Raw genomic sequence first — 24,249 nt, forward strand, 5'->3', positions numbered from 1 at the left:
GTACTGAAATTGTATGAATATTTACCTGATATCTGTAGTATGTAGAAAACTCAGTGTTTCTTATTCTTGATATTTAATTTACCTTAGGTAAGTCTGTTTTTCTTTGACAACTGAATAAATCTTGCATTGTAGCACATGGTGAAATTGTCCTTAAGATACTTCAAGTTTATTTACAAGCATAAAAAATTCTTTTTTTACTCAAAGAATTGCCAGTTTTACATTAAGGCAGCATCTTTTTAAATATGGAAATTCCAGTAACTACTGAATATCTTGGAAGCTGACATGAAATGGTATGTTCAGCTTCAGACAGACTGTTGAGTGCACTGCTACTAATAAATGAGAAACGTTTATTAAATGGGAAGAAAAGTTCTTCATTTCAAAGCTTTGCATTTTTTTTTCTATTCTAAGTATCCATCTTTGAAAATGTTCTACTTTCTAAATGAATTTTATTAATTATGAAGAAACCTTTTTTTTTAAGCAAAATACCTTCTGAAATATATGGGCTTACATTTGTACCAATTTGTTCTGTTCAAGGAAATTTAGTTTCACTGGGTTTGTAGGTGAGTTACAAATGGAAAACTATAACCAAAGGAGAATAACACCTTTTGCTGCATCTTAGTCTCTGATGCTGTTAATTGCTGGGTTTGGAATTGAGCAAAAAATCAGAGCCTATGGCTCATGGCCATTCTGCAGAACTTGTTAGAGGCCAGCTAATTTATTTTGACAAATTTTGCTAGGATAGGATGCAGACTGTAGCCTCCTTACAGGTTTTTTTTTTAAAAAAAAAAAGCTTGAAAAATAAGTTTTGTCTAGGATAATTATTTGCAGATGTATTGTGCTGTCTGTTTTCTCATTTCTTTACACCCACAATATCCAGTAAGGAAAGGAAACTGCAGTTTGCACAGTGTGATAAATTAGTCAATATATCTAGAAAACAATGAACATTAAGGCTTACAGGCTTCCTTTCTAGGCATTTTTTCCACTGGATTGAGCTTTCAATGTCTGCAGTAGCACCAAAGATCCCCACATCTCCCTGGTTGTCACAGTTTAACCCCAGCTGGTGACAAAGTATCATACAGCAGCTGCTCAGGTCCTTCCTGCACCCTCAGTGGGATGGAGGGGAAAGTCAGGAGTGATACTAGTACTAATAGCAATTGTAAACAAAAGGAGGGAGGAAGAGAAAAAAGGAGATAGAGACACAGGGAAAGAAGACCCAAGAAAAACAAGTGATACGGTACAATTGCCGACTGCCTGCTGACTGATGCCAAACCCATTCCCAAGCCCTGACAAATCTGTCTTCCTGGTAATCCCCCTCAGTTTGTAGTCTGGCCATGACGTTCTGTGCTATGGACTATGCATTTGGCCCAATCAGGTCAGCTGTCCTGCTCATGATTCCTCACAGCTTTTTTTGCAGCTACTCACTGTGAGAGCCTGGGAAACTGAAAAGTCCATGACTTAGGGTAAACATCACTTAGCAACCAAGGCATCAGTGTGTTGTCAACATTATTCCCATACTAAATCCAAAACAGAGCAGTGTGTCAGCTACTAAGAACAAAAATTAACTCTCTCATAGCCAGAATCAGGACACTGGTTAAATCCGTAAATAAAACGTCTTGTTCTCTCCAAAATACGAGCTTCATTTAGCATAACACAGGCAAGGTAGATCTTCTCAAGGACTTACTTTTGTCTCACTGATTCTGTGCTATTTTTGTTTTGTAATTGTTTCTGTTGGAATACCAGAGTATTTAGTGAAGAATCATCATGAAAATCATATCATGTCTTGCCACAATTCCCCAAAAACTAAAATAAATTTTTGCATTGTAAAACAATAAAAGTGTCTAATGTAAGATCCAGCTACTGGCTGAGCAAAGGCAAGTTTGTCTGCCCGCTTCTCTATGGTCACAAATCTGCCCTTTTTCCATGTCTAACCAGCATTAATTGAATGGGTGGCCCTAGAAATCTGGATCATGCTTTTATGGGTTGGTTTTACTAATTAAATGTAATTTGTATCATCAGATTGTCTGTATCTATGTATGCAATCTGTTCCATCTACCCTTGCCAAATGGCTTTTTGGTTAAAATATTGATGGCAAAATTTTATAGAAGTTTGGGTAATGCACATAACTTACCTAAAAGTGGTGTTGAGAGCAGTACTTGGGCAACCTGTGCAGAATGCTAAGACTAAATATGTCCTTTAAGTGAACAAAGGTGGGATGTGCTCATTAGACACAAACAAGGAGAGCCACAGGGAAGATGGTAGTTTTTAAAGTAAGCTTTTCTCCTTACGAGAACAGTTTCAATTGCAGTTCATACATTTTTAAACACTATGGGGTCTAATTACAATATGCATATTTTCTAGAAACTAAAGTTTGCTTTTTTTGCATATTATGGATAAAAAAATGACAATGAAACTGAAAGTTAAGTATGAAGATATGCATAAGGATCTTTTCTTCCTTTCTCCTGTACTCCTGACAGTTATGTCAGTAAGTATTGTAATCAGAACCAAACTGTGAATGTAGCTACTTCCATGCACATCAGAAATTCTGATAGCTTTTATGCTTTTCTTTATCCAATTAAAGTACTTGACAGCCAGCAACCCAGTCAAAATGTATAATAATGAAAATTACTTTTTTCATAAATATTGTAAGAAGGATTACGTCAACAAGCACGAAATCTGCTTCTTTTATTGTTATGCTATGACCAGATGATAGAAAATATATTTTTGATTACTAAGAACCACACAATAATTTAAGCCCTTATAAGAAATTTGACCCTTGATATTTTGTTTTCAGATATATAAAGCTTGTTAGCAGCTTAGTGTTGCCAGAAGAGCAATGAATAACTCACAAACTCACTAGAATGTTAAAGGATAGCATTTGCTGTCTTCTGAAATAATATCTCATTGGGAATTTTAAATAAGAGGGTTACACAACTTTTAATACATATTCTGTCTTTAGTTTTTGCTAAAAGAAGTCAATATCTTCTTTGTAGATATCTTCTTTAATAATCTGTATATCCCTAATTTAAGTTTTAAAGATCAGTAAAATGCTCTTAGTAAATTTATGTGCTTCTAAGTGCGGCTCTGAGAATCCATTACCCACCAATGTCGAAGTAATTATATACTGATGGCAGGAAGAGGCTCCTGAGGTTTAAGATTATATACCATTTCTTAATATTTTCATGGAAAATTAACTATAAAAATACCTCCTCTCTTTTAATATCTAGTGTAATAAAATAAATAATAGGTTAGAGATATTACATGTATTCAATTACGGTGAAAGAGTCTTGTTTGACGGTAATATCCAATAAATATTATTTTCCTGAAACCTAAACAATTTTACTTAATAAACAGGAGAAAAAGGCTGTTCTACGATTTTGATCACAGGACATGCATAACTTTCTTTAACCATTTGAAGATTTTGGGTTGCTGTGTAGGTAAATGTGTTTAGCTGAATAAGATATATAATTTTTTGATAACTTCATGAAAGTTCAGCACTTCATGGCCTCAGCAAGGCACTTAGCACTCCAAGGAAGTCCCATTACTCTCAAACAAGCTTCATGTAGTGACAGATTGATATGTGGAACAAAAAAAAATTAAAAAACATTCAGATAATGTTTGAATTTTCAGGTTCCACTACTACTAGCAGAAGTTCTGTTTCAATATCTGCCTAAAATTACATTTGGTGAATATGTGGACATATTCATATATGAACATATATATGAACATATATATATGAACATACATAACATATATATGAACATATATTCATATATGAACAAACAAACCAAAAAAAACCTTCTGGACAAGACCTCATTACTTTACTACAAACTGTCTCACAGAGAGTATTTTAGCATTCAGCATTATATACAAATAGTCATAGTACATAATTTTAAAGCCTTTAATAAAGACAAAGGGAGTAAGACAAGAAGGCAAATATTATTGACATTCCTCAACATTAGTATTTCAGGAGATGTTCTTTGGTCGCTGTCATTTGAAAGACATGTAAAAATATCTTTTACATGTAAAAATACCTTGTAAAGCTGATACATGAAAGCCTTATGTAATGTTGTGTTTGCACCAAATCAAGAGCACTTCAGCTTTCTTTCAGAACTGGTGTAATCTTCTTAATTGTTCATGTCCACATAAGGAAGACAATCATCAAGATGACTGAAATATGAAAATCCATTAAATTCTTTTGGGGAATTAGGTAATGCCTACTATCAGAAAGTCAATGCTAATTTAAATTCCATTTGTTCATTAATACTCGTGTAATATTTATTTTTAGTTGGTTTTAGATTCAGGAATCTCCTTAGGAGGTCCAATCTGTAGATGTCTCATGGTAATGATATGAATAGAGAAGAAAAGTAAAGAGATGTACTTGCTAGTTATAGCTTGGCAGCTTCAATAGAACTAATACACAGGAGAAAAGAGAGACAGGAGAGGTTACTTCAAGAAAAGAAATTTCTGTAAAGTCTGTTAAAATCATTTTAAAGCTGAAGCAATACTTCTTCATGTTGAGTGCACTATCATTCAGATTTAAGGTCAGGACAAAAACAGTAAATTACAAGAATATGGCCTTCGCTTACAAGTCTGATTCATGTTTCTCATTTCTTTTCCTTTCCAAGTTTTTCCTGTTCAATACTGTTATTAGCCTTGTTGATAAAGGTCTGAAAATTAGTTCAAAACTACCTTTAAAAAGGAAGATATTGTATTGTGTATTTGGATTAGATCTAAAGAGGCAGGTGTTCCAAATTCTTTCCTTTTTTTCCACTAGCTACAATAATGTTTACAATACACTTACCCTGGTTCAGTTTCTTCTTTACATTTTCATGTAATTTCATATTTTGATGTTGAATATGCTTTATACAATGAGTTTCTTAAATCACTATTCATAGTAGATATTCAAGTCTCTCAGCAGATGAGGAGCTGATGTGTTTCTAGATTTGCTACATCCTTCCTGGCTTAAGGATGCAGAAGTGATCATCCACTCTGTTCTCAGGGCTGTGTGCCTAGCATTGGACTACTGCTGGAGTGAGTGCGGCAACTCACTGGCAAAATAATATTTTTTCATGTCATATGGTATTTCCTAGAAATAAATATTTCAACATTGCATTTGAACAGGTACCATCTTCCAGAGTTTTACACAAGATGTTTTATGGATGAGATAAATGTTTATTTTAAAGTCCCCAAAGTAATTTGGGATTCTATTTATAGTTTGAACTTTATTAAATGTTTATGAAATTCTCTTAACATGAGAGGTACTATGCAGTAGCTAACCTTGTTAGCACAAGATTTACTTTAATTCATCTGTTGCAAAAGCAACAGTGACAAAACAGTATTTAGTACAGAATATAACTACACCATTTAAATATACGTACATTTCATATGGGGCACACTTAGGTCATGAGACATAGCAAATTTATTAATGTTTGCAACTGTCAAACTTCCACATCTACTTTTCACACAGATATCTGTGTCCATCTACCTTAAAACTGTTCAGTTTCACTCAAGCCCTTATATGTCTTTTGATATTTTGTCACCTGTAAACATTGCTCTTCGTTCAAATTTTCTGGATGTACAGTACTTCTGTCTGAGATGAAAGGTGTTACCTAGATTGTGAATATGCTACATATTCTTTCTGTGAGTGTACATTAGTCACCTATCTGCTGTTTGTTTGGAAATATAAGGCACAAAAACCATTGTGACTTCTTAGCAGAGGCGAAAAACGTCCAATATTTTCTGAATAACTTGAATTTTGCATTTGGTTTATGCAATTGTAATTTGTTCATGGGAGGAGTTTAGTGGCTCTTGAAAGCATTGGGAATGGCTCCTGGTTCTTTTCCATGTTCATGTGCTTTACTTAGCTCTATGGTCACTTAAAGAGCCTAGGTGCAGCATGTAGTAACCCTGCCCTACACTTGCTTTCATCAAGTTGTAGAATAACCAGGAAACCATACTGTTAATCCATGCAATGGTTCAACAGAAATATTTATTTAACAATTCATCGTGGCATTAATAATTTATTATTTCTGCTATGATTTATTCATATGCTATTATGCTTCTTTGTTTCTAGGTCTTTGGTTTTTACTGTATGTGCATTTGCATTCTTCAACAAACATAGAATGAAAATACCTCAGAACAAAATTTATGGATCTACATGTGATAGCAGTATGGATCTCTCAGAGTGTCTTGAAACTACAGTTTGAACAGTAGAATCATAGAGTGATAGAATGGTGTGGGTTGGAAGAGACTTTAAAGATTATCTCAATCTCCCTGCCATGGGCAGGACTACCTTCCCCTACTCCAGGTTGCTGAGGCCCCATCCAGCCTGGCCTTGAATATGTACAGGGATGAGACAACCACAACTTCTCTGAGCAGCCTGTTCCAGTGACTCACCACCCTCACAGTAAAGAATACTTCCTAACATCTAATCTAAACCTGTCTTCTGTCACTTTAAAACTATGCCCCCTTGTCCTCTTGCAAAAAGATTCTCTCTGACTTCCTTGTAGGCCCTCTTTAGATAGAGGAAGATGCTGTAAGTTCTCTTATGACCTTCTCTTCTCCGGGCTGAGCTACCCTAACTCAGTCTGTCTTCATAAGAGAGGTGCTCCAGCCCCCTCCTCATTGTGGCCTCCTCTGGACTTGGTCCAGCAGGACCTTGCCCATGTCATTCAGGGGGCCCCACAGCTGAATGCAGCATTCCAGGTGGGGTCTCATGAGAGTGGAGTAGAGGGGGAAAATCACCTCTCTTGACCTGCTAGTCACATTTCTTTTGGTGTGGGAGAAGAGGACAAGTATTTGTGTGAATTAATTTTAAAAACTAAAAAGAAAGAACTAAATTTAGAGAAGAATTATGGGAACTCATTGCTGTTGCAAAGCAGCTTTTATGAAAGTTTTCTGCTTGTTATCCTTTAGGATACTTCCAGTTGTAAATATTATTCTCTTTACTTGACTGAAATTAGAGAGATTAAACAACAGCTTGCCTAAGATCACTGGGAAACTCAGTAACAGACACCAGAGTAAAATTACCAGGTCATCCAACATCTTGTATAACATTTTGCCTACATATTCTATTTTATAAATGAACCTGTACAGGGAAGAAGGATCAAATACTGTTTCTGCATGTGATGCTGCAGAGCTTACAGCAAGAGTCCCCTACACAATCCAGTTACCCAGTGAAGCATATGGCCAATGTACTGCAAAGAACACCAACCCAGTTCGGCTCTTTGAAAGTTCATCAAAAAACACTATGCAAAACAAGACCTTTAAAACACAACACAGGGCAGAAATGATACCTGGTCAGGCAGGTTTTCTGGAGGGAAAAGATGATAGAACCGCCCCAAAAAGGATTACACCATGAACAGTGTAACCCAGTGTAAAGTGATAAGGCTTACTGAATCTTCTTTTTTTTTTTTAATTAACTATCACCTGAGAGTCCCCCTAGTACACCTCTGGTACCTACACTTCCTTTCTCCTCTTGCTTAACAGAACAGCAGCCAATAATAAATTTTCGTTATCCTTAAATATATTTTCTTTCCATTTCAGTGAACTGGTATCTTTGAGGAACTGAAAACTACCAAACAGTTCAGAAAGAAAAATCAAAAACTGTACTAATTTATAACAGTTATTTTGATCTCACTCCATATTTTTCTGAGTATCTGATACACCTTCTATAATAAATGCCACCCTGAACTTGTGATTTTAGGAAGTGAATGCATGAACCCAAAAAGTGTAGAAGGTGTTCATTAGCCCTGTCTTTGTGAAACACCTCAAGCAAGATTCATAGAATCAAAAATTAGTTTGAATGAAGTCTTCTAACTTTCAGCAGTGCTGCTTCAACAGTGAATGAGATACACCTGAACACAGAAAAGTTTAATTTTATATCAGAGTTCTTTACCCAAAGGCAAAATACATTTGCCTTTGAGTAAGTTTATTTAACTTTGAAATGTTCTCATTTTAAATAAATTAAATCTTATCACCTAATACTGCTTGTAAAGCACACCAGTTATAAATACATTCCTGCTTTCCCCAAGAAAGCCAGAGTGAGGTGGTATTTAATCAAGTTTGAATACTCCTAATTTTTCTCAAGAGAAACCAATTGCAGCTGGTAGGACTTTTTCTGCTTAGCATTATAATCTTCTTTTTAGTAAGATGCAAGGAAGCTTGGCTTTTTCATCATGTCGAGTTCCAAGGTTCAAAGATGTTTTAACACTGTAATACTTCAGTCTTGTTCTAATCATATTTTGTACTCTTAAAAATGTTTCATTCCCTAAGCTACCTCTTTTACAATCCAAAGTATGAGTTTTAATATCCAGAAGAGATAATACATTTTCTTTTTACTAACAGTGAATTTGATAACATCTATTTTAAGTAAGTGGAAATAATTACGGTCTTCTGAGTGAATTTCTAAGTAGACTGAAGTCTTCCATCTAGCCAAGATGGCCAAAATTGGCCAACATCAGTACCCAAACTTTGCAAGCATATTATGTTACACAATAAGAAAAAGGAGAAATTCATCTCATATTCAATGAGTCTTTATTGCAACTGCCAACATAACACTAAATAATGTGTTCTGTCTTTTTTGTGTGCGTGCAACTGTGATTTTTTTTATTTGAGAAGTGAAGTCATATTTTTCTCAAGATACAAAAAGCAAAATAGTTATATGAGTGCTTGTTTTCACTTCTCATAGCATGAGAGTATGCAATGCAGAAATGTAAAGTTCTGTATAACATTATGACTATGAAACTAACAGCTATCAGTTCAGCCTCTCCTGTGTTATGTGTCTAAGAAACTATCGCCAAAAAAAGTTGGATGCATTTCTGGTATGATAACTTTTATACTGCTATTCCCTCGTTTAGTCCAATTGTTTGGATTTTTAAACTCCAGTTTTGCCTAACTCAGTTTAAACCGATTTAGGAATAAATGTAACTAAAATTAGATTTGGAGTCAGATTTCAGGGGAATCAGTCCAATTTACATTATGCGTTGCTCTGAAATGCATTGCTCTGAAATTCATTGCTCTGAAATGCTACACTCTGCAGAGTGTCTGGAATTTTCAAGCAACAGAAAGAAATATGTGAAATAAGCTTTATTATCTTTGTTGCCGTATCCATTTTCTTCATTGTCTGAAAATCCAGCAGAGCAGTGATATAAATTTTATAGATAGCAGTTCACTTGGCACATATACTCACTGTTCTCAAGTACTAAGAAAACCTTCTTGTCAACTCATCAGGTGTGGGACTAAAAATAATAAGACTGCTTAAGAGACTAAGCAATGCTTCAACTTGATGTCAGCTAATGTGTTTAATGCATTAAAAAAATAGCCAGCACCATTAGTTAAATGCAAGTCTTAGTTACAATACAAAAAAATTTATGAACAGCCTCTACCTCAGCACAGTACTCACAGAGTGCTTGGTGACTGCTTGAAGCCAGCACATATCTTTTGGATTCTTCTTTGTTCAAGTTCAAAGAAGAGTGGTTATTAACCCTCGTGTTCTCACAACATTTTCAAAGTAGAATTTGACTGAATAAGATTAGTGTCACTTATATTACTAAGGATAGGATCTAAGATTTATACAGCTATTTCTGTTGGAAATATAAACAGAAAAGAGTGTGCTGACCCTTAGAATTTTCTAAGATTATGTTAGAGGAACATGGATTCCCTCAGTCTTGAATAAGCTGAAATCTCAAGTCCCAGAATACTAACTGTAAAAAGAAAGTAAATAAAAGCAGACAACATCACTGAAAAGGTATATCCCCTTCCAATCATCATTTCATTTGAGTAGAATTATTCATTTTAATAGCTTTTGAAATAACTTATTTTTTAAATAGAATTGTTTTTAAATAGCAGGAGAATAAGGAATAAGCTGAAATAACTGGTGGAAAAAGGGTGTAAGATTTCATGAACATGAATATTGCCCAACTGATTTAATAACTGAAGGTCGTCACCATCTGATGTTTGTTCACCGGTCTGTGTAAAATGAAATGGTGCTCTGAGTCCCATAGGATTTGGAGATTATTTGCAAAACAGAAGGCAATAATTAGCATCATTGCTGACAATCCCAAACACTGAATAGAGACAAAATATAATTTACCTTTTTATCCTTAAAGATTTTGTTCCTTCATGTCAGAATTCACTCAGACTGAAAGAGCAGCCAAAGGAAATTTGTTTTATCTGGTTCTCACACAATGCTTGCTCTATGCAACAAAGCAAACATTTCAGCTTCCAGAGCCAGCATATTTAACAGCTCTTACAAATATAATCCTTCCAAATACAATTGAAATCCAACTTAGATAACACCAGCAGATAACAAATCCATACTTTTAAAGGAATAATAAGCTTCAGGCATTGAAAAAAGTAGAAGTGGAGCAAAAGGCAATACTCCTGTGGCATCCTTTGTCACATCTTTAGCTGAATTAGAACTATAGCCGCAGTGTAATTTGTCTGTGCATGAAAGTTTTTAACACCACAAAACTCAAAGTGTAAATAGATGTCAAGGACACTAACGGATCTTTCTGTGACTTTTTTTTTAAATTTTTGTTGCGTACACTTTCCAATGAGACTAAACTCTTTTGTAGGAAATGTAAGCCAATGATAATAGGTTTGTTTTGGGATAAAAACACTACATCGCTGCAAGAAAAGTCATTCACTGGCCCTGAGAAGGCTGGCAACGTTATCATGTGGTGAATAAATGAATTTAATGGCATGCTTAATAATGCAGATTTCATGGATATAAGATATGCTTCTTAATGTTTGCTACAGGGGACAAGAATCAACCTACTGTGCAAAATTGTCAATGAATTTATTGGACCTGGCAGACACCACAAATTTCACAGAAATCTAGTTTGCCAAAACACTAAGTAATTGAAGCTTAATCCTCAAAACTACAATTAAGTACTTTTTGTCCTCTATTTGCTATGTTTACTGGAAGCTGGAGTAGATACACTGTCTGATTATTGATGTAGTATATTTCTTATTCTAGGTTCTATCCTTAGGAGCTGATGTTCTACCCGAATATAAACTCCAGACACCTCGCATCAACAAGTTTACTATATTGCACTACAGTCCTTTCAAAGCCGTCTGGGACTGGCTCATTTTGTTGCTGGTCATATACACTGCCATATTCACCCCTTACTCTGCTGCCTTCCTTCTGAATGACAGTGAGGATAGGAAGAGGAGAGAGTGTGGATATTCCTGCAGCCCACTGAATGTTGTAGATTTAATTGTGGATATTATGTTTATAATTGACATTCTAATAAACTTCAGAACAACATATGTAAACCAGAATGAAGAAGTGGTAAGTGATCCAGCAAAAATAGCAATTCACTACTTCAAAGGCTGGTTCCTAATTGACATGGTTGCTGCAATACCTTTTGACCTGCTGATTTTTGGCTCTGGCTCTGAAGAGGTAAGCTTAAATGAATATGAAATCTTAAATCTTAATTTATTACTTCACGATGATATTCTGTGTATCCTAAAGTATTTTTTGTTTGCCATTTAATAGCAGCTTAGTATTTCTATCTCATCATTGGAAGTTAAACTTAAATTAAATATTCCTTTGTAGAATAATGTACAGTATTAGCTTTCATCGACAAAAGAAAATATTGAATGATTCAGCTAGTATTTTTCAGTTATACCATATTTGATACTGTCTTTACAAATAATAAATATGTTGTGTATGAAGGACTTGGTAAAATGTTTTTATATAAGAACTGCTGCTTTGATTTGTCGCTTACTTTTTAAAAATTGCCCATGATGCATGTAAGTGCTGTGTTGGCATTGCATCATTAAAATAATTTTTCTCTATTCAAAATATTTAGATCAGACATTTACTTAGCAGAAGAACAAATTAGTTGTAGCACAGACTATACTAGTTATCAAAGAGATTTGGCTTTTGTCAATTTTATCAAGAATATGGACTATCAAAAGAATGAAAAAATAGATTACCTTGACAGGCATGATCTATCTACACAACAGAGTAAAAAACTGTTCAATATATGCATCCAAAACTGGCCCAAAAATATATAAAATATATGCTATATTCTGGATTCCTGACCCAGTTCTTCCAAGCAATTTTATTTAATTTAAGAAGGGATAAAATCATAATATTTTTTCTGAAAAGTAGAGAATTGGGATTGACTTTTCTGTGGTGCATAAAATGCAGATTTTTTTTTTTAAACAGCAAACCAAGCAAAACGTAAATGAGGAGTCTAGATAAACATGAGATAAAACCATGCACTAAAAATTAATGTTATTAAGTAAAGCAATAAGGAGAGAGAGTAATATATAGCACAGAGGGAACATATTAGTAGTTCTCTTACTAGAAGAGAACTTTTTTATTCAGAAGGTGACTAAAAAGCCCAGAAATTTAAGAGAAAATTTGATCACATTTTGCATTCATTATCTGTGGCAGGTGTCCATCTTTCTGCAGATAATTTTCTCTGTGGTTTTGAAAGCACAGATACATGAAAATCCAACATTTTCATAGTGGCATTACTTCTAACTTGGACTACAATGTTCCCTTCTAGGCATGGTCTGCATCTCTTTCTGATCATTGATCACTTGTCATTGACAAAAATCATTTTCATTGATTAGAAGTGTGAAACACAAAGGATTACAACAGGGATCCATTCCAAAGTTCATTGAAGGAGTGCCCCTGAACATCATTTTTTCACAATTCCCCTGTTACAAATGTTCTTAAGAAAAGTGCCAAGTGCTAAAGTCATGCTAAAGGGATAACTTTAACATAAGATAATAACATTACAGATTACAGTAACAAGTGCATTCTTGCAGATGAGTAGACAAATATAAAAATGTGGAAGTTGAAACAGAAATTATTGGACCATGTAATGACTTTTTCACTATTGCAGATATAAGTAAATTGATTCTTTATTCCCTCAAAATCTAGTAATTGACCAATTTCTCTACCTGGAAAAGCTGGTTTGTTTGTCTAAGCATCAGTGATGCTATATAGATTATGTTCCATTCACTGTGCCATCATAGCTTCTCTCTCTCATTCATGGTATTGAATATGTCAATCACTTTTCTAAGCTGCTACTTACTGCAGTTTTCCTTCCTACATTGCTAGCTATAATATTTCACCAGTGATCCCTTTTTCATTGTTTAGCAAGGAGAGGCAAATGTAACACTGACAGAATGGAGCATTTTTCATTTAATAGAATTTTTTCAATCATGAAAGCTATCTTTTTTGTGAAATAGCTCTTTTTTGTTATCTAGAGATTCTTCAAAGAAGATCCCCAGTGAAAAATTGTGTTGAATAGTCTTTTTATTAAACAACATAAGCTCTAAAGAGAGCTCCATGTGTGCTCATACAGCTTTAAAACACCTTGATATCAAATGGAGTCTTGAAAGGGCAGGAGATAATAATCCAAATACCACATACAGCACTATCCAAATGCTTCTATTTGAGCCATACTTTTTCAACCATAAGAAAGCAACAGAGTTAGACTGTTAACTTTCCAATTTCTAAAATAAGGAAATAATGTAATTTTAAAATTTTTTTCTGCTTAATGAGACTCAAAATGATGATGATTTGTAGTAAATAATTCTCTCCTTTTTTGTGTGTATGTGTTGTGAAAGTTAGGTGGCTTCCCTGATACTTGGGAAGATAAAAATAATGAGTAGATGGAGAGGAAAGAAGAGAAAAGAAAAAATCTGATGTGATTATTCACCTACTCTTGAACTTGTAGTCCAGCAGATAGGTATGATGAAAACAGAGAAGCAAGCAATCCAGAAAAGAGAGCAGCATCTATCAGATTGCTATTTGCAGATATTTATGTTTGGCACCAGATGGGGTTAGGTAGGGTTAGAGTAGGACCCCTGCCTCTTTGGGTGTTGTGCTGATCTAAGTATTCCAGCACACCAACAAAATTATGTTACATGTGACATAGTTCTGAAACCAAGAACTTCTGTCCCTGGCCAAGTGACACATGGGAGGTGTACTATTACTATGTGAAGGCTACATCTATGCCGAGATGTGGACATCATGTAAGGCACATCAAAACTTGTGGACCATGCTTTTCACCTTTACTGCCAGCTCTGTTTTAGTGTTAAAGCCCCTTCACTGTGTTAAGGGAAATTAAAACTCAGGATGAGTTTTTGATGCTTTAAGCATATCTATTCTCATTCATGCTGATTTTACCCTTGAAGAGATGAAGTTTTCTTGTGTTATATACCTTACACATACTCCAGAGCTCAAACTGATGTATCTAAGTATAGGATTGACACTGAGTATGAATAATATTAGCAAGTTTTATCTAAAGAATGTGGTGGAACAGTGATGACATATTGTAGATTAACAATCTACCATCTGATCTATTTAAGGGGAACTGTAAGAATATGTGGTTTCTTGCATGATGTAGAGATATGACTATATCTGTGATAGAACGTTTCAAACACCCCACTAAAAACAAATCTTAACTTTTCTTAAGGGATCATAAATGTATAAACCTGATCTACCTACAAAGAAAAAATAACCTAATCACAATATTTACATGTTTCTGAATCTCAGCCTAGGCATAGGCTAGGGTCTTGAAGGATGTGGTCTTTCATTTTGAAGGATGTGGTCACTATTAAAGTCACTAACCTTTATGTGGTAATGAGAAATTCACCTTAAAGTTATTATTGGGGGTGTTAAAAAGAACTGAGGAGTGTTACCATACATTATCCTCTTGCTCATTTACTCAGAAAATATGAACGATTTATTGAGTTGTCCACTGAGAAATGCAGCCAAGACTTGTTTTGTTCCAAGAGCTTTGGGGTTTTACTCAGAAACTTGGTAAACGCAAGGACTTAATAAAACATAAAAACTAGTCTAGTACTTGTTGCAAAAAAAGCTTTAATGTGATGCATACTACTGTCAGAGTGGTTTGTGAGGCTGGGAAAACTTTTCCTGTTAAGTGCCATGTAAAATGTTAAAAAAAAAAAAAAAAAAAACCAAACAAACAAACAAACAAACAGACAAACAACAAAACTATTAAAAATGTATGCACTCTTGGCATTTACTGGATACTTTAATATATGTTCAGACTTAATGCAAGGAAAAAAGGTATCTGAGGTTTTTTTTTAATCCATTTGTTCCTCTTAACAATGCTGTCCATTCCTTCTACAAGGAATTAGCAAGTATGAAAATTATTTACTAATTGAAATTTGAAAACTTATATTGATTACCTCTAGATCCCTTTAAAAAGGCCAAAGCCTCAAAGACGCTGCAATAGATAATAGCACACGTCTGCACTAAAAATCTTGAAATACATTCCTGCTTTAAACTTCTCCAATTTATTTTTGTAATGGTGCAGTACTTTTATTACTGGCTCTTGCCACTACACCTACAAGATGCAAAAAGATTCATCTGGAGGAACTTTTTCATGATGTTCTGTTCACAGCGCTTTATCTTCTTTCACCTGTATGAATGTTTTTACCATTACAAACAGAAGGAATCTTGTAGATATACTCTTTGGGACACTTCTGACCTATTACTTCTCTTTTCTAGAATATGTGTGTCAGAGCATTGCAAGGAGTTTCTAAGTCAGGAACAAATACAGTCACACAGCTTTCTTCAAGAATACTTATTACCTATGTGGAAAGTCATATACGTATGAGTAGTTCCAATAACATACACATTTTATCATGTTAAAAAATCATTAATCTATTGTCTCATTAAACATTTTATAGTCAACTGAAGAGTCCAGATCAAGTAAAATATTCAGTATGAAAGGGTATTTAGCTTATAATGACAACTTCAATATATCTTGATTTTAAATGCACATTTCCTATTTTCTTCCCTGGTTTTGTAATGAAATTGATATCTTAGAGAAAATGAAATTAAATTTACATTGAAATGGGTTCTTCTACTTTTTGTGTTGATTCCCCGCAAAAAAATGGAATTTGTAGTGGTTTATTCATGCTTACTATGCATGAGAATATATTTGCTAACAGAAAAAATTAATTTTTATATCTTATTTTTACAGACAACTACCTTAATAGGCCTTCTGAAGACAGCTAGACTGCTGCGTTTGGTGAGGGTAGCACGGAAACTGGACAGATACTCCGAATACGGTGCTGCAGTTCTGATGCTCCTCATGTGCATATTTGCACTAATTGCACACTGGCTTGCTTGCATTTGGTATGCCATTGGAAATGTAGAAAGACCTTACTTGGCTCACAAGATTGGCTGGTTGGATTCTTTAGGAGAACAACTAGGAAAGCATTACAATAAGAGTGATGCAAGCTCTGGACCATCTATCAAGGACAAATATGTTACAGCACTTTATTTTACCTTCAGCAGTCTGACAAGTGTAGGATTTGGAAATGTGTCTCCAAACACCAACTCAGAGAAAATCTTTTCCATCTGTGTCATGTTGATTGGATGTAAGTAATTTTATCGTGGATTTTGATCTTTTTTTTCCTCTCTGTGTTTGAGCAAATGGCTTAATATTCTAAACTAATAAGATTATAAGCATGCAGCCAGAAGGGCAAATTCCTAGGGAAAGTAATGTTGCATGCAAAAATATGTTGTGACTCATTCAGTGTCAGGAAGTAATCAAGTTGCTTGACTACTCAAAATCTGTTATCCAAACTGTCAGAATATCTGTGTTGCATATCAGTGTCTGTAGGCAAATCCTGTATAAGGTAAGAAGGTGAGTTTGGAGTGGATTTAGGAAATTATATCCCTTCATAATTGGATAATCATAATTATATTTTATTTTTCTATTTAAAACTGAACTTATAAATATATTCATACCTTTTAAACTCTTCCCTTTGTTCTTAACTTTTGCTTAGCTGTACTCATCTGCAAAGCCCAATGATATGACTTAAGTAATTTTTGTTTGTCTTTAATCCAGCATTAATGTATGCTAGCATTTTTGGAAACGTATCCGCAATAATCCAAAGACTCTACTCGGGAACTGCACGGTACCACATGCAGATGCTGCGAGTGAAGGAGTTCATACGCTTTCATCAGATCCCGAACCCTCTGCGGCAGCGACTGGAGGAATACTTCCAGCATGCGTGGACATACACCAATGGCATTGACATGAACATGGTATGTTCTTCTGTTTTTCAGGCAGAGATGCAGAGCAATAGATCAATGCATGAGAAATTAGAAAGTCTTTAGTGTTTATAAGCTGTAAAAATACAAGCTTAAGAAGGTGGATATATACCTCAGTTGCTTACAATCAAGCCACTACATCTTTGGCATACAAACATTTCACTGCCTAGGTTACTGCCAGGTATATCAGCAATCTGAATCCTCACTGTGTATAGGAAAGCTTGGGAACTGTAGGTGACTTCTGTAAGCTTAAACAGAGTAAAAAAAAAGATATAGGTTTCTTATTTCAGACATAGGTGTTCCAGATTTTTGTTTGTTCTTCGCCCTGATTTTCCACTTCCAGTATCAAACGAGACTACCTGTGTTGATATCTACAGAGCTACTTTTCTGTGGCGATCAATTCTTTTTCCAAATCCTTCCATGTAATCTAGAACAGGTATATTGGGAATGCGTTGAGGAGAGGAGCAGGCAGGTTTAGCTGCTCTTATCAAAGAGAAATATTTGAATCACATGATAGTCTGAAAAGTAATTCACTTGCATTCACAACCATGTAATTCTGCACTGAAAATCAACACAGTACTACTAACCCTTTAGCCATACACAGAAACTCATTTCTGGAACTGACAAGGAAAAACACTCATTTTTTTCTGGTTTTGATAAAAAAGCCCCTGTAATTTCTCCTTCTATAAATACATGACTAGCTAAAAAGGAATAACAATCTGCTAGTGAGCAAAAGTAAACATCTATATCTCTATCTTATTTTCTGGAGATAGAAACATTTTTTTCTGAAACATCAACATCAGTTTGAAGACACTGAGGGCATTGCACGTCTTAAGGACCTGTGAATCTGTGTCTCTGTAGGGATGGTTTCCAGAGGTATTCAGAGCTGCAGATTAGAAACTGCAGAACTCTCCAGAAAGCTGCCAAGAAGAAAATCTATACACTTTTGTAACAATTTAACTAGAAATCAACTTGCGAAATTTTGACATACATTCAAACAGCTTTCATGTGATATCTATACATACATTTCTGAATGACTGTCAGAGTACAACATTTTTATGCAGCAAACAGAAAAAATGGTCTTGATTAAAATCTTTTATAAAGGTGAATCACTGACAGTTTGACTTTATGATTACCATTAAGTAAAGCAGATCTTAAAAATGCAATAGAAAATTAATATATATGGCTTCACCTGCCACTTCCATGTGTCCCCACCAGAGGGATAATATGTCCAGGGCAGGACAAGGACAATTGTATAAACCTCTGCTGGGGATTACTGCAGTGGAAGGCAGCATCAGTAGCTTCATCCTGTGTGGCACTGAATAGCCCTAATTCCTTCTGATGGCAATGGAATTGTGGGGTGCTCAGCACTTCGCAGGATCAGGCCCTTAAGCTGCAGGTGTGTTCAACCTAAGCCTAAAGAAGCTCACTGAATTATTTCTGAAGATATTACCAAGTCATATATGCCTTAACTAATTCATTACCACTAATGGATGTACTAAAAACCCCTGGTTCACATGAAATAGTAACTATAACTGGATGTTGTCACATGAAAAGTTGCATAATTTGGAAACTGGTGTACGGAAATTAGTCTTGGATTTGTCATGAATGTGAAATAAGAGTTACATGGATTAAATAGCCCATATTCTGCAATATGATTGTGAGGCAGTATGGAGGATTTGTTTTTAATAAAGTGTGGAAAAACCCTCAAGTTTAGTATTTTGTTTCATTGTATTTTATTCCTTATTCTGTTCACAGTTCTATCCCTCAAGTTTTATCACCTTATTTCCTTTAAGAGTTTGAATGTATTACACCTAGTACAAGGATAATATAAGAATTGTGTGATTTACATTGTACTTATGAAAGATTTATCTCTTTCCTGTCTGCTTCACACCTAAATACATGGAATAACACCACCCACTGGTAAGAGCAGGAGGTATTTATATCAAATTTAATTCCAGTATAAAGTGTGAAGAATATCCATGTTATCTGTTGGGTTTAGAGCTTGTTCAATGCTTTCTAATTTTAATTGTAACTTTTTGCATGATGAAGGGGTCGATAGCAAAGGGAAATAATCCAAGCAGAATCAGATGTGGGGCAAAATGGTTACTAAAAATTAGACATTAAAATGTTAATCTAACCATGTTTATTAATCACTGTTTTACCCCACAACTCAAGTCATGCTTCTCTACCCAAAAAAGGTCATGTGCATAATGATTTGCATTAGATAGCTGGTCTGTAGGAATGTCACTGACAAAGTTGTCATGCTGCTGATCATTCTGCATTTTCCTTTGTGTGAATGCTCTTGGTTTACACCATATATGCATGTTAACACACGCACCAATGAAGTTTTCTTGGCTATTAGCCATGTGCATATGAGTTGGACTTGCATGTGTTTTTTTACTTAATTTTGCATGAAATATTTGCATTTACAGAACAAAGGACTAGTATTGTCCTCAAACAAATGTGTTTGACTCCTGCCCATGCCTACTTGGAGTTTTTTGTGAATTCTGAAGGCAGAATTTCATCCAATATCTTTTTTTTCTTCATTTCATGACTGAAAGCTGAAAAAAAATCAAAAGTGTAGTCCTCTTTCTCCTTTGAAATATGAAGTGCATAATAATTTGCATTTTATATATATATATATATGTACATGCAACATATACACACACATACTCACATATATATATATATATAAATAACATGGAGAAAATGTTTCAAAAAATGCTTTACATTATCTTCAGTAATATATTTAAGAATCCAGGTAAAGTGGAAAATAAAACATAAAAAAATAGATTAAATAGAAACCCTTTTAATCTCAGGAATAATTGTGCACTAAGACTAAACTTGATTATCTAAACAAAATTCTACACCTTAGACTGCAAACCAGAAGATAATACCATAGGCTTATTTGAAATGGTTAAACATAAAATTAGCTTTAAAGACCTGCAAGTGAAATATGCTGAGACCTTGTTTTTTGTTCATTTACTCCCTTCTGCTCCATTTCTACATATTTTTGATTATATTTCATTACATAATGTATTTTGGTTAAAAACTGTTCCACATAATTATGCATGGACTGGATAAACAGGATTTGGGATTTATTTTAATCTGGATAAAAAAATTTGAGTCTATAGAATAAGCATAATTTAAATCATGTCCCTGTGATATACACTGGCAAAGTCAAAATACAAAAAAAAATGTTTACATTGCATATTGTTTCATGAAAGATGTCACCAGTCCCAAAGATTCCAATTCTTGTAATATTTTTAACTATCCTGTTCCAGTTTTCCTAAATTTTTTTTGCCTTCTTTTTCCTCTTTCATTCCTATATTATCAGTCTAGCACTGATAATAGCATGCCTAGGATGCTTACCCTATAAAGATAGTTATTTAGTGTTTGAGATATTTTTTTAAGTTATGCATGTATTTTTTACAATCCTGTCCCACCCCTTCCTTCCATGGATCTTCTGTGCATCTGAATAGCTTTACTGGTTTATTTTACATTTGAAAAGAGTTCATAGAAGTAACTGGATGGGACAAGCTGAAAAGTGTTTAGCCCAGTGTAAACATTAATTAAAATTTTGGATGTGGGACAGGTGTCTTTTTGGTTTGAGTTTTGTCCAATAGCATGAAATGGGAGAGCAAGTCAGAATTTTTATGAATAAATGTATGGTTTCTCCTGGAAGCATCCAAGCAAATGGTTAATTTTACTGTTGTGGTAACTGTCTCGGCCTCTGTGATCATACAAGTACAGTAGAACACACACCTACCTTGAACCAACAATTCTATAGTAGCAAATAAAGGCCAGGTTCATCATTGCATTGAACAGGCTTCTTTTGTAAGAAATTGGCCACTGACACCTGGTTGACATCACTACATTTTTTCATTCTTGCTTTTCCTCCCACTGCGATCACTTCTTACAACAAAACCAGTTTTAGCAATAGAACCAGTGCCACCAATATATTTGAAGCAGAGGATTAGAGAAGTAAATTAGAATTTCCAAAACAGCAAGGAGAAATTCTTTGTACCATCAAAAGACTTATGCAAATTAGATGTGTTTGGAACAAAGCCTAGCAGTAAATTCTTAAACCAAGGGAATATGTAATCATTAGGGACTTGGTACTGCTATTTGCCTATATGTCAGAACAGAAATCATGACATATAAACCAGCCACAAAGTACCTTATGATTAGCCATAACTATTTCATTTTCTAAAAAAGGCAACTTTGAAAATGTGCTAGGCTCATTTGAATTGAGTTATAGAAAATAAATAAAAAATATTCTCAAGGATGTCCATCTATTTCTAAATGATCCTTTATCAGTTTCTCAGTGCATTGTATTTTATGGTCTAAAATCTCAAAATCAAGAGCAATTAATTTTTCAACTATCTTGTTTTTTGAAATGTACAGATCTGGTCAATCTTCAACTTCTACAGACTTAAAGCTTTTCTCTCAGTAAGGGAGTCAACAGTTGAAGAAACTGAAATAATTTTCCATCTGCCTTGTTCAGCAATGTATCGTATCACAGAGATCACTTTTCAGATGTACTCAGAAACTGTAATAGGTCTGTAGAAGAATGGTCTACTGCAGCTTCACTAATTCCAGCATAAAGATGTCACACATCTGTGTTGTGGCAATGACTGAAAACAAAAGATCCTGATCTTGATAAGGTTGTCAGGCTTCATTCTCATTGAAAGGTGAATTAGCTCATTATCACATACTGCTTCTCTTCTCTCTCAATTATTGAAAGGAAACATACTGAACATTGAAAAAAATCATTCTGTACAAAGAAGAGGATTTTTCAGAAATATTTTTTTCTATGTGGAGCCCAAGAGCTTCTGGAGCAGTATTATGCCAGCTGTGACCCTGTTCTTTCTTTTCTAAATGCTGAAAATGCTTGGAAATGTTTCAACCTGCTACTTACAGAAATAATTAATTTCTGTGATTAATTATCACAGGAATATTGAATAGTAAATTCTAAATTCTTTCTAGAAATAAAATTGCTGAATCACAGAAATGTTTAGCCTAGATGATGTTATTCAATTACAAGGTGACGGAACTAAATCCCACACTATTCTCCATCAGAGGAAACAGCTACTGGGGGACAGAGATCCTAATTCAAAATCTAAGTAGTGCAATTTGTGCAGCTAAAGAGTACCAGGTTAGCCTTAAAATTAGGTGGCTGGCAAAAAGTTGAAAATTAAATATATAGGTTATTTCACCAAATATATTAATTAAGATTCATTATTTTCACTAATTCTTTCTGAACAAACTAAGACAAAAGGTTAATAAAAATTAAAGGTTTTAATATAAGGTCAAATTTTATTATTCAAATATTTTGAGAACTTTATTCAGCATTTATTGAGAACATTATTCAGTGATGCCAATGTCAACATAGCCTGAGATCTCTCTTATGAAAGTGAGAACCAAATAGATATTAAGTATGCCTGGTCATGGCACAAAGTGAATTTACTCCTGCCTCTTTGTACCTTCAGCTGCTCAAATTTTTTGCTGTGTTAATTTTTCGTATGGAGCAGTTTCTCAAACCATTTCACAAGGAGAGATCATGGCAAGGCAAGAATAATCAGATGAAGTGGAGAAGGACAAGAATTCTCTTTCAGTTTATGCCATCTTAAATTCTCAGATGAACCGGGGAGTCTCCCTTTATAGCCCTCTATATGCTGGGCACCTGCCTCTCATAAACAAGTCTGACTGGCTCTAGGACAAAAAAGCATTAGTCACTAGTTTCAACACACCCCAAACACAGCACAACACACAAGAACCCTCTTGTGCTCTCTTCAACTGCTGCTTGGTATTTAATGAGCCCACCTATATTTCAGCAGAGAAAATGTGCAACAGAAGATTATATGCAGAATTAAAGCAGTATCTCTGATTGTAAGGCTACAAGCACTGGAGGATCTCTCATAGTAGGAAAGGCTGAGAGAACTGGAACTGCTCGGCCAAATGGGAAAAATGAAGACTCACAGAGAATCACATCAATGTGAACAAATACCTGAAGGGAGGGTGTAAAAAATGTGGAACAAGTTTAATTTCAGTGGTGCCCAGTGACAGGAGCAGAGGTAATGGTCACACACTGAAACTGGAGGCTTTGACTAAACACCAGGAAACACATATTTACTGTGAGGATAACTGAGCACTGGTAGAAGTTGCCCAGAGAGGCTGGGGCATCTCTGTCCTTGGAGGTATTTGAAAGCCATCTTGGCATCACCCTGGCTACCAGCTCTAGGTAGACCTCCTTGAGCAGGGAGGATAGACCACATGATCTTTCCAACAAGATCATTTCCAACCTCAATCATGCTGTGGTTTTGTTGGTATGGAATGTGATATTTCCATGTTTAATGAAAATTATTGTAGCTAACATCCTGATTTGCTTCAAGTTAAATACTTTCTGAATATTTTCTGTGACACATATATCAATACCTGTTCCAGAACTGAGGATCAAAAATCTAAAAATTGTCATGAATTTTATAATTTATCCAAAAAACCCAAGGTTATCTTTGCCCCAAACAGTTGCTTGTTGCCTGAGATTAAGGCACAAAGATGTGTCCAAATCTGTTGTCACTAATGTGCCTGATAAATGTGTGATACCTTGCTGTCATCCTGAGAAAAGAAATTAATGAAGCTGGACTCCCTCTCCTCAAAAAAAGACCACATTCTTCAAGGCAGTATGAATCATGTCCCTACTATCCTCACAAAACAATCACTTATTCTATGTAAAATGTTTTACATCTCTCTGGATGGCATTATCCTCCTCTGTAAGCATGCCACCTAGATAAATCAATGTTATTTGATGTGGAGTAAGTTTTATTCCAAACAGGAAGAGATAACTGAACTTGGATTTGATAACTATCAATGACAGACAACTGGAGCCTATGGTCACAGCATCTTAACTGATTTTCCTTTACTTTACTTTTTCTTTGTCAAGGGGGGAGGGCTAAAGCTGATTTTATGTCTTATTACACATCTTTTTAAAAATATCTGTGCGCATTTCTTGAATTACACATGAGTTCTGATTCCAAACATGATTCTAACCATGAGAATCCAAGGTTTTTCTCACCAGGGCCCCGTGGAATCACAGCTGAGAAGATATTGTGTATAACAATAGAAATATGTTAGGAAAGAATGGAACAATTTAAACTCAAATATGTATTTAAATGATT

At 34.8% G+C, this 24,249-nt stretch overlaps 1 protein-coding gene across 2 annotated transcripts in view; it reads left to right on the forward strand.

The window, feature by feature from the left end:
- Positions 1 to 24,249, forward strand: part of KCNH7 (potassium voltage-gated channel subfamily H member 7) — a 212,881-nt gene that overhangs the window by 158,061 nt on the left and 30,571 nt on the right. The window contains exons 6-8 of one of the 2 annotated variants that reach the window (XM_053982647.1): positions 10,982 to 11,407; positions 15,990 to 16,389; positions 16,863 to 18,738. In XM_053982647.1, coding sequence (XP_053838622.1) covers positions 10,982 to 11,407; positions 15,990 to 16,389; positions 16,863 to 17,134 — 1,098 coding nt within the window. In that variant the 3' untranslated portion in view covers positions 17,135 to 18,738. Of the gene's footprint in view, positions 1 to 10,981; positions 11,408 to 15,989; positions 16,390 to 16,862; positions 18,739 to 24,249 lie in introns of those variants that run through there. The other variant, XM_053982645.1, reaches the window with a different exon arrangement.

The sequence above is a fragment of the Vidua macroura genome, chromosome 7 (assembly GCF_024509145.1).
Source record: "Vidua macroura isolate BioBank_ID:100142 chromosome 7, ASM2450914v1, whole genome shotgun sequence".
NCBI classification, from domain to species: domain Eukaryota; kingdom Metazoa; phylum Chordata; class Aves; order Passeriformes; family Viduidae; genus Vidua; species Vidua macroura.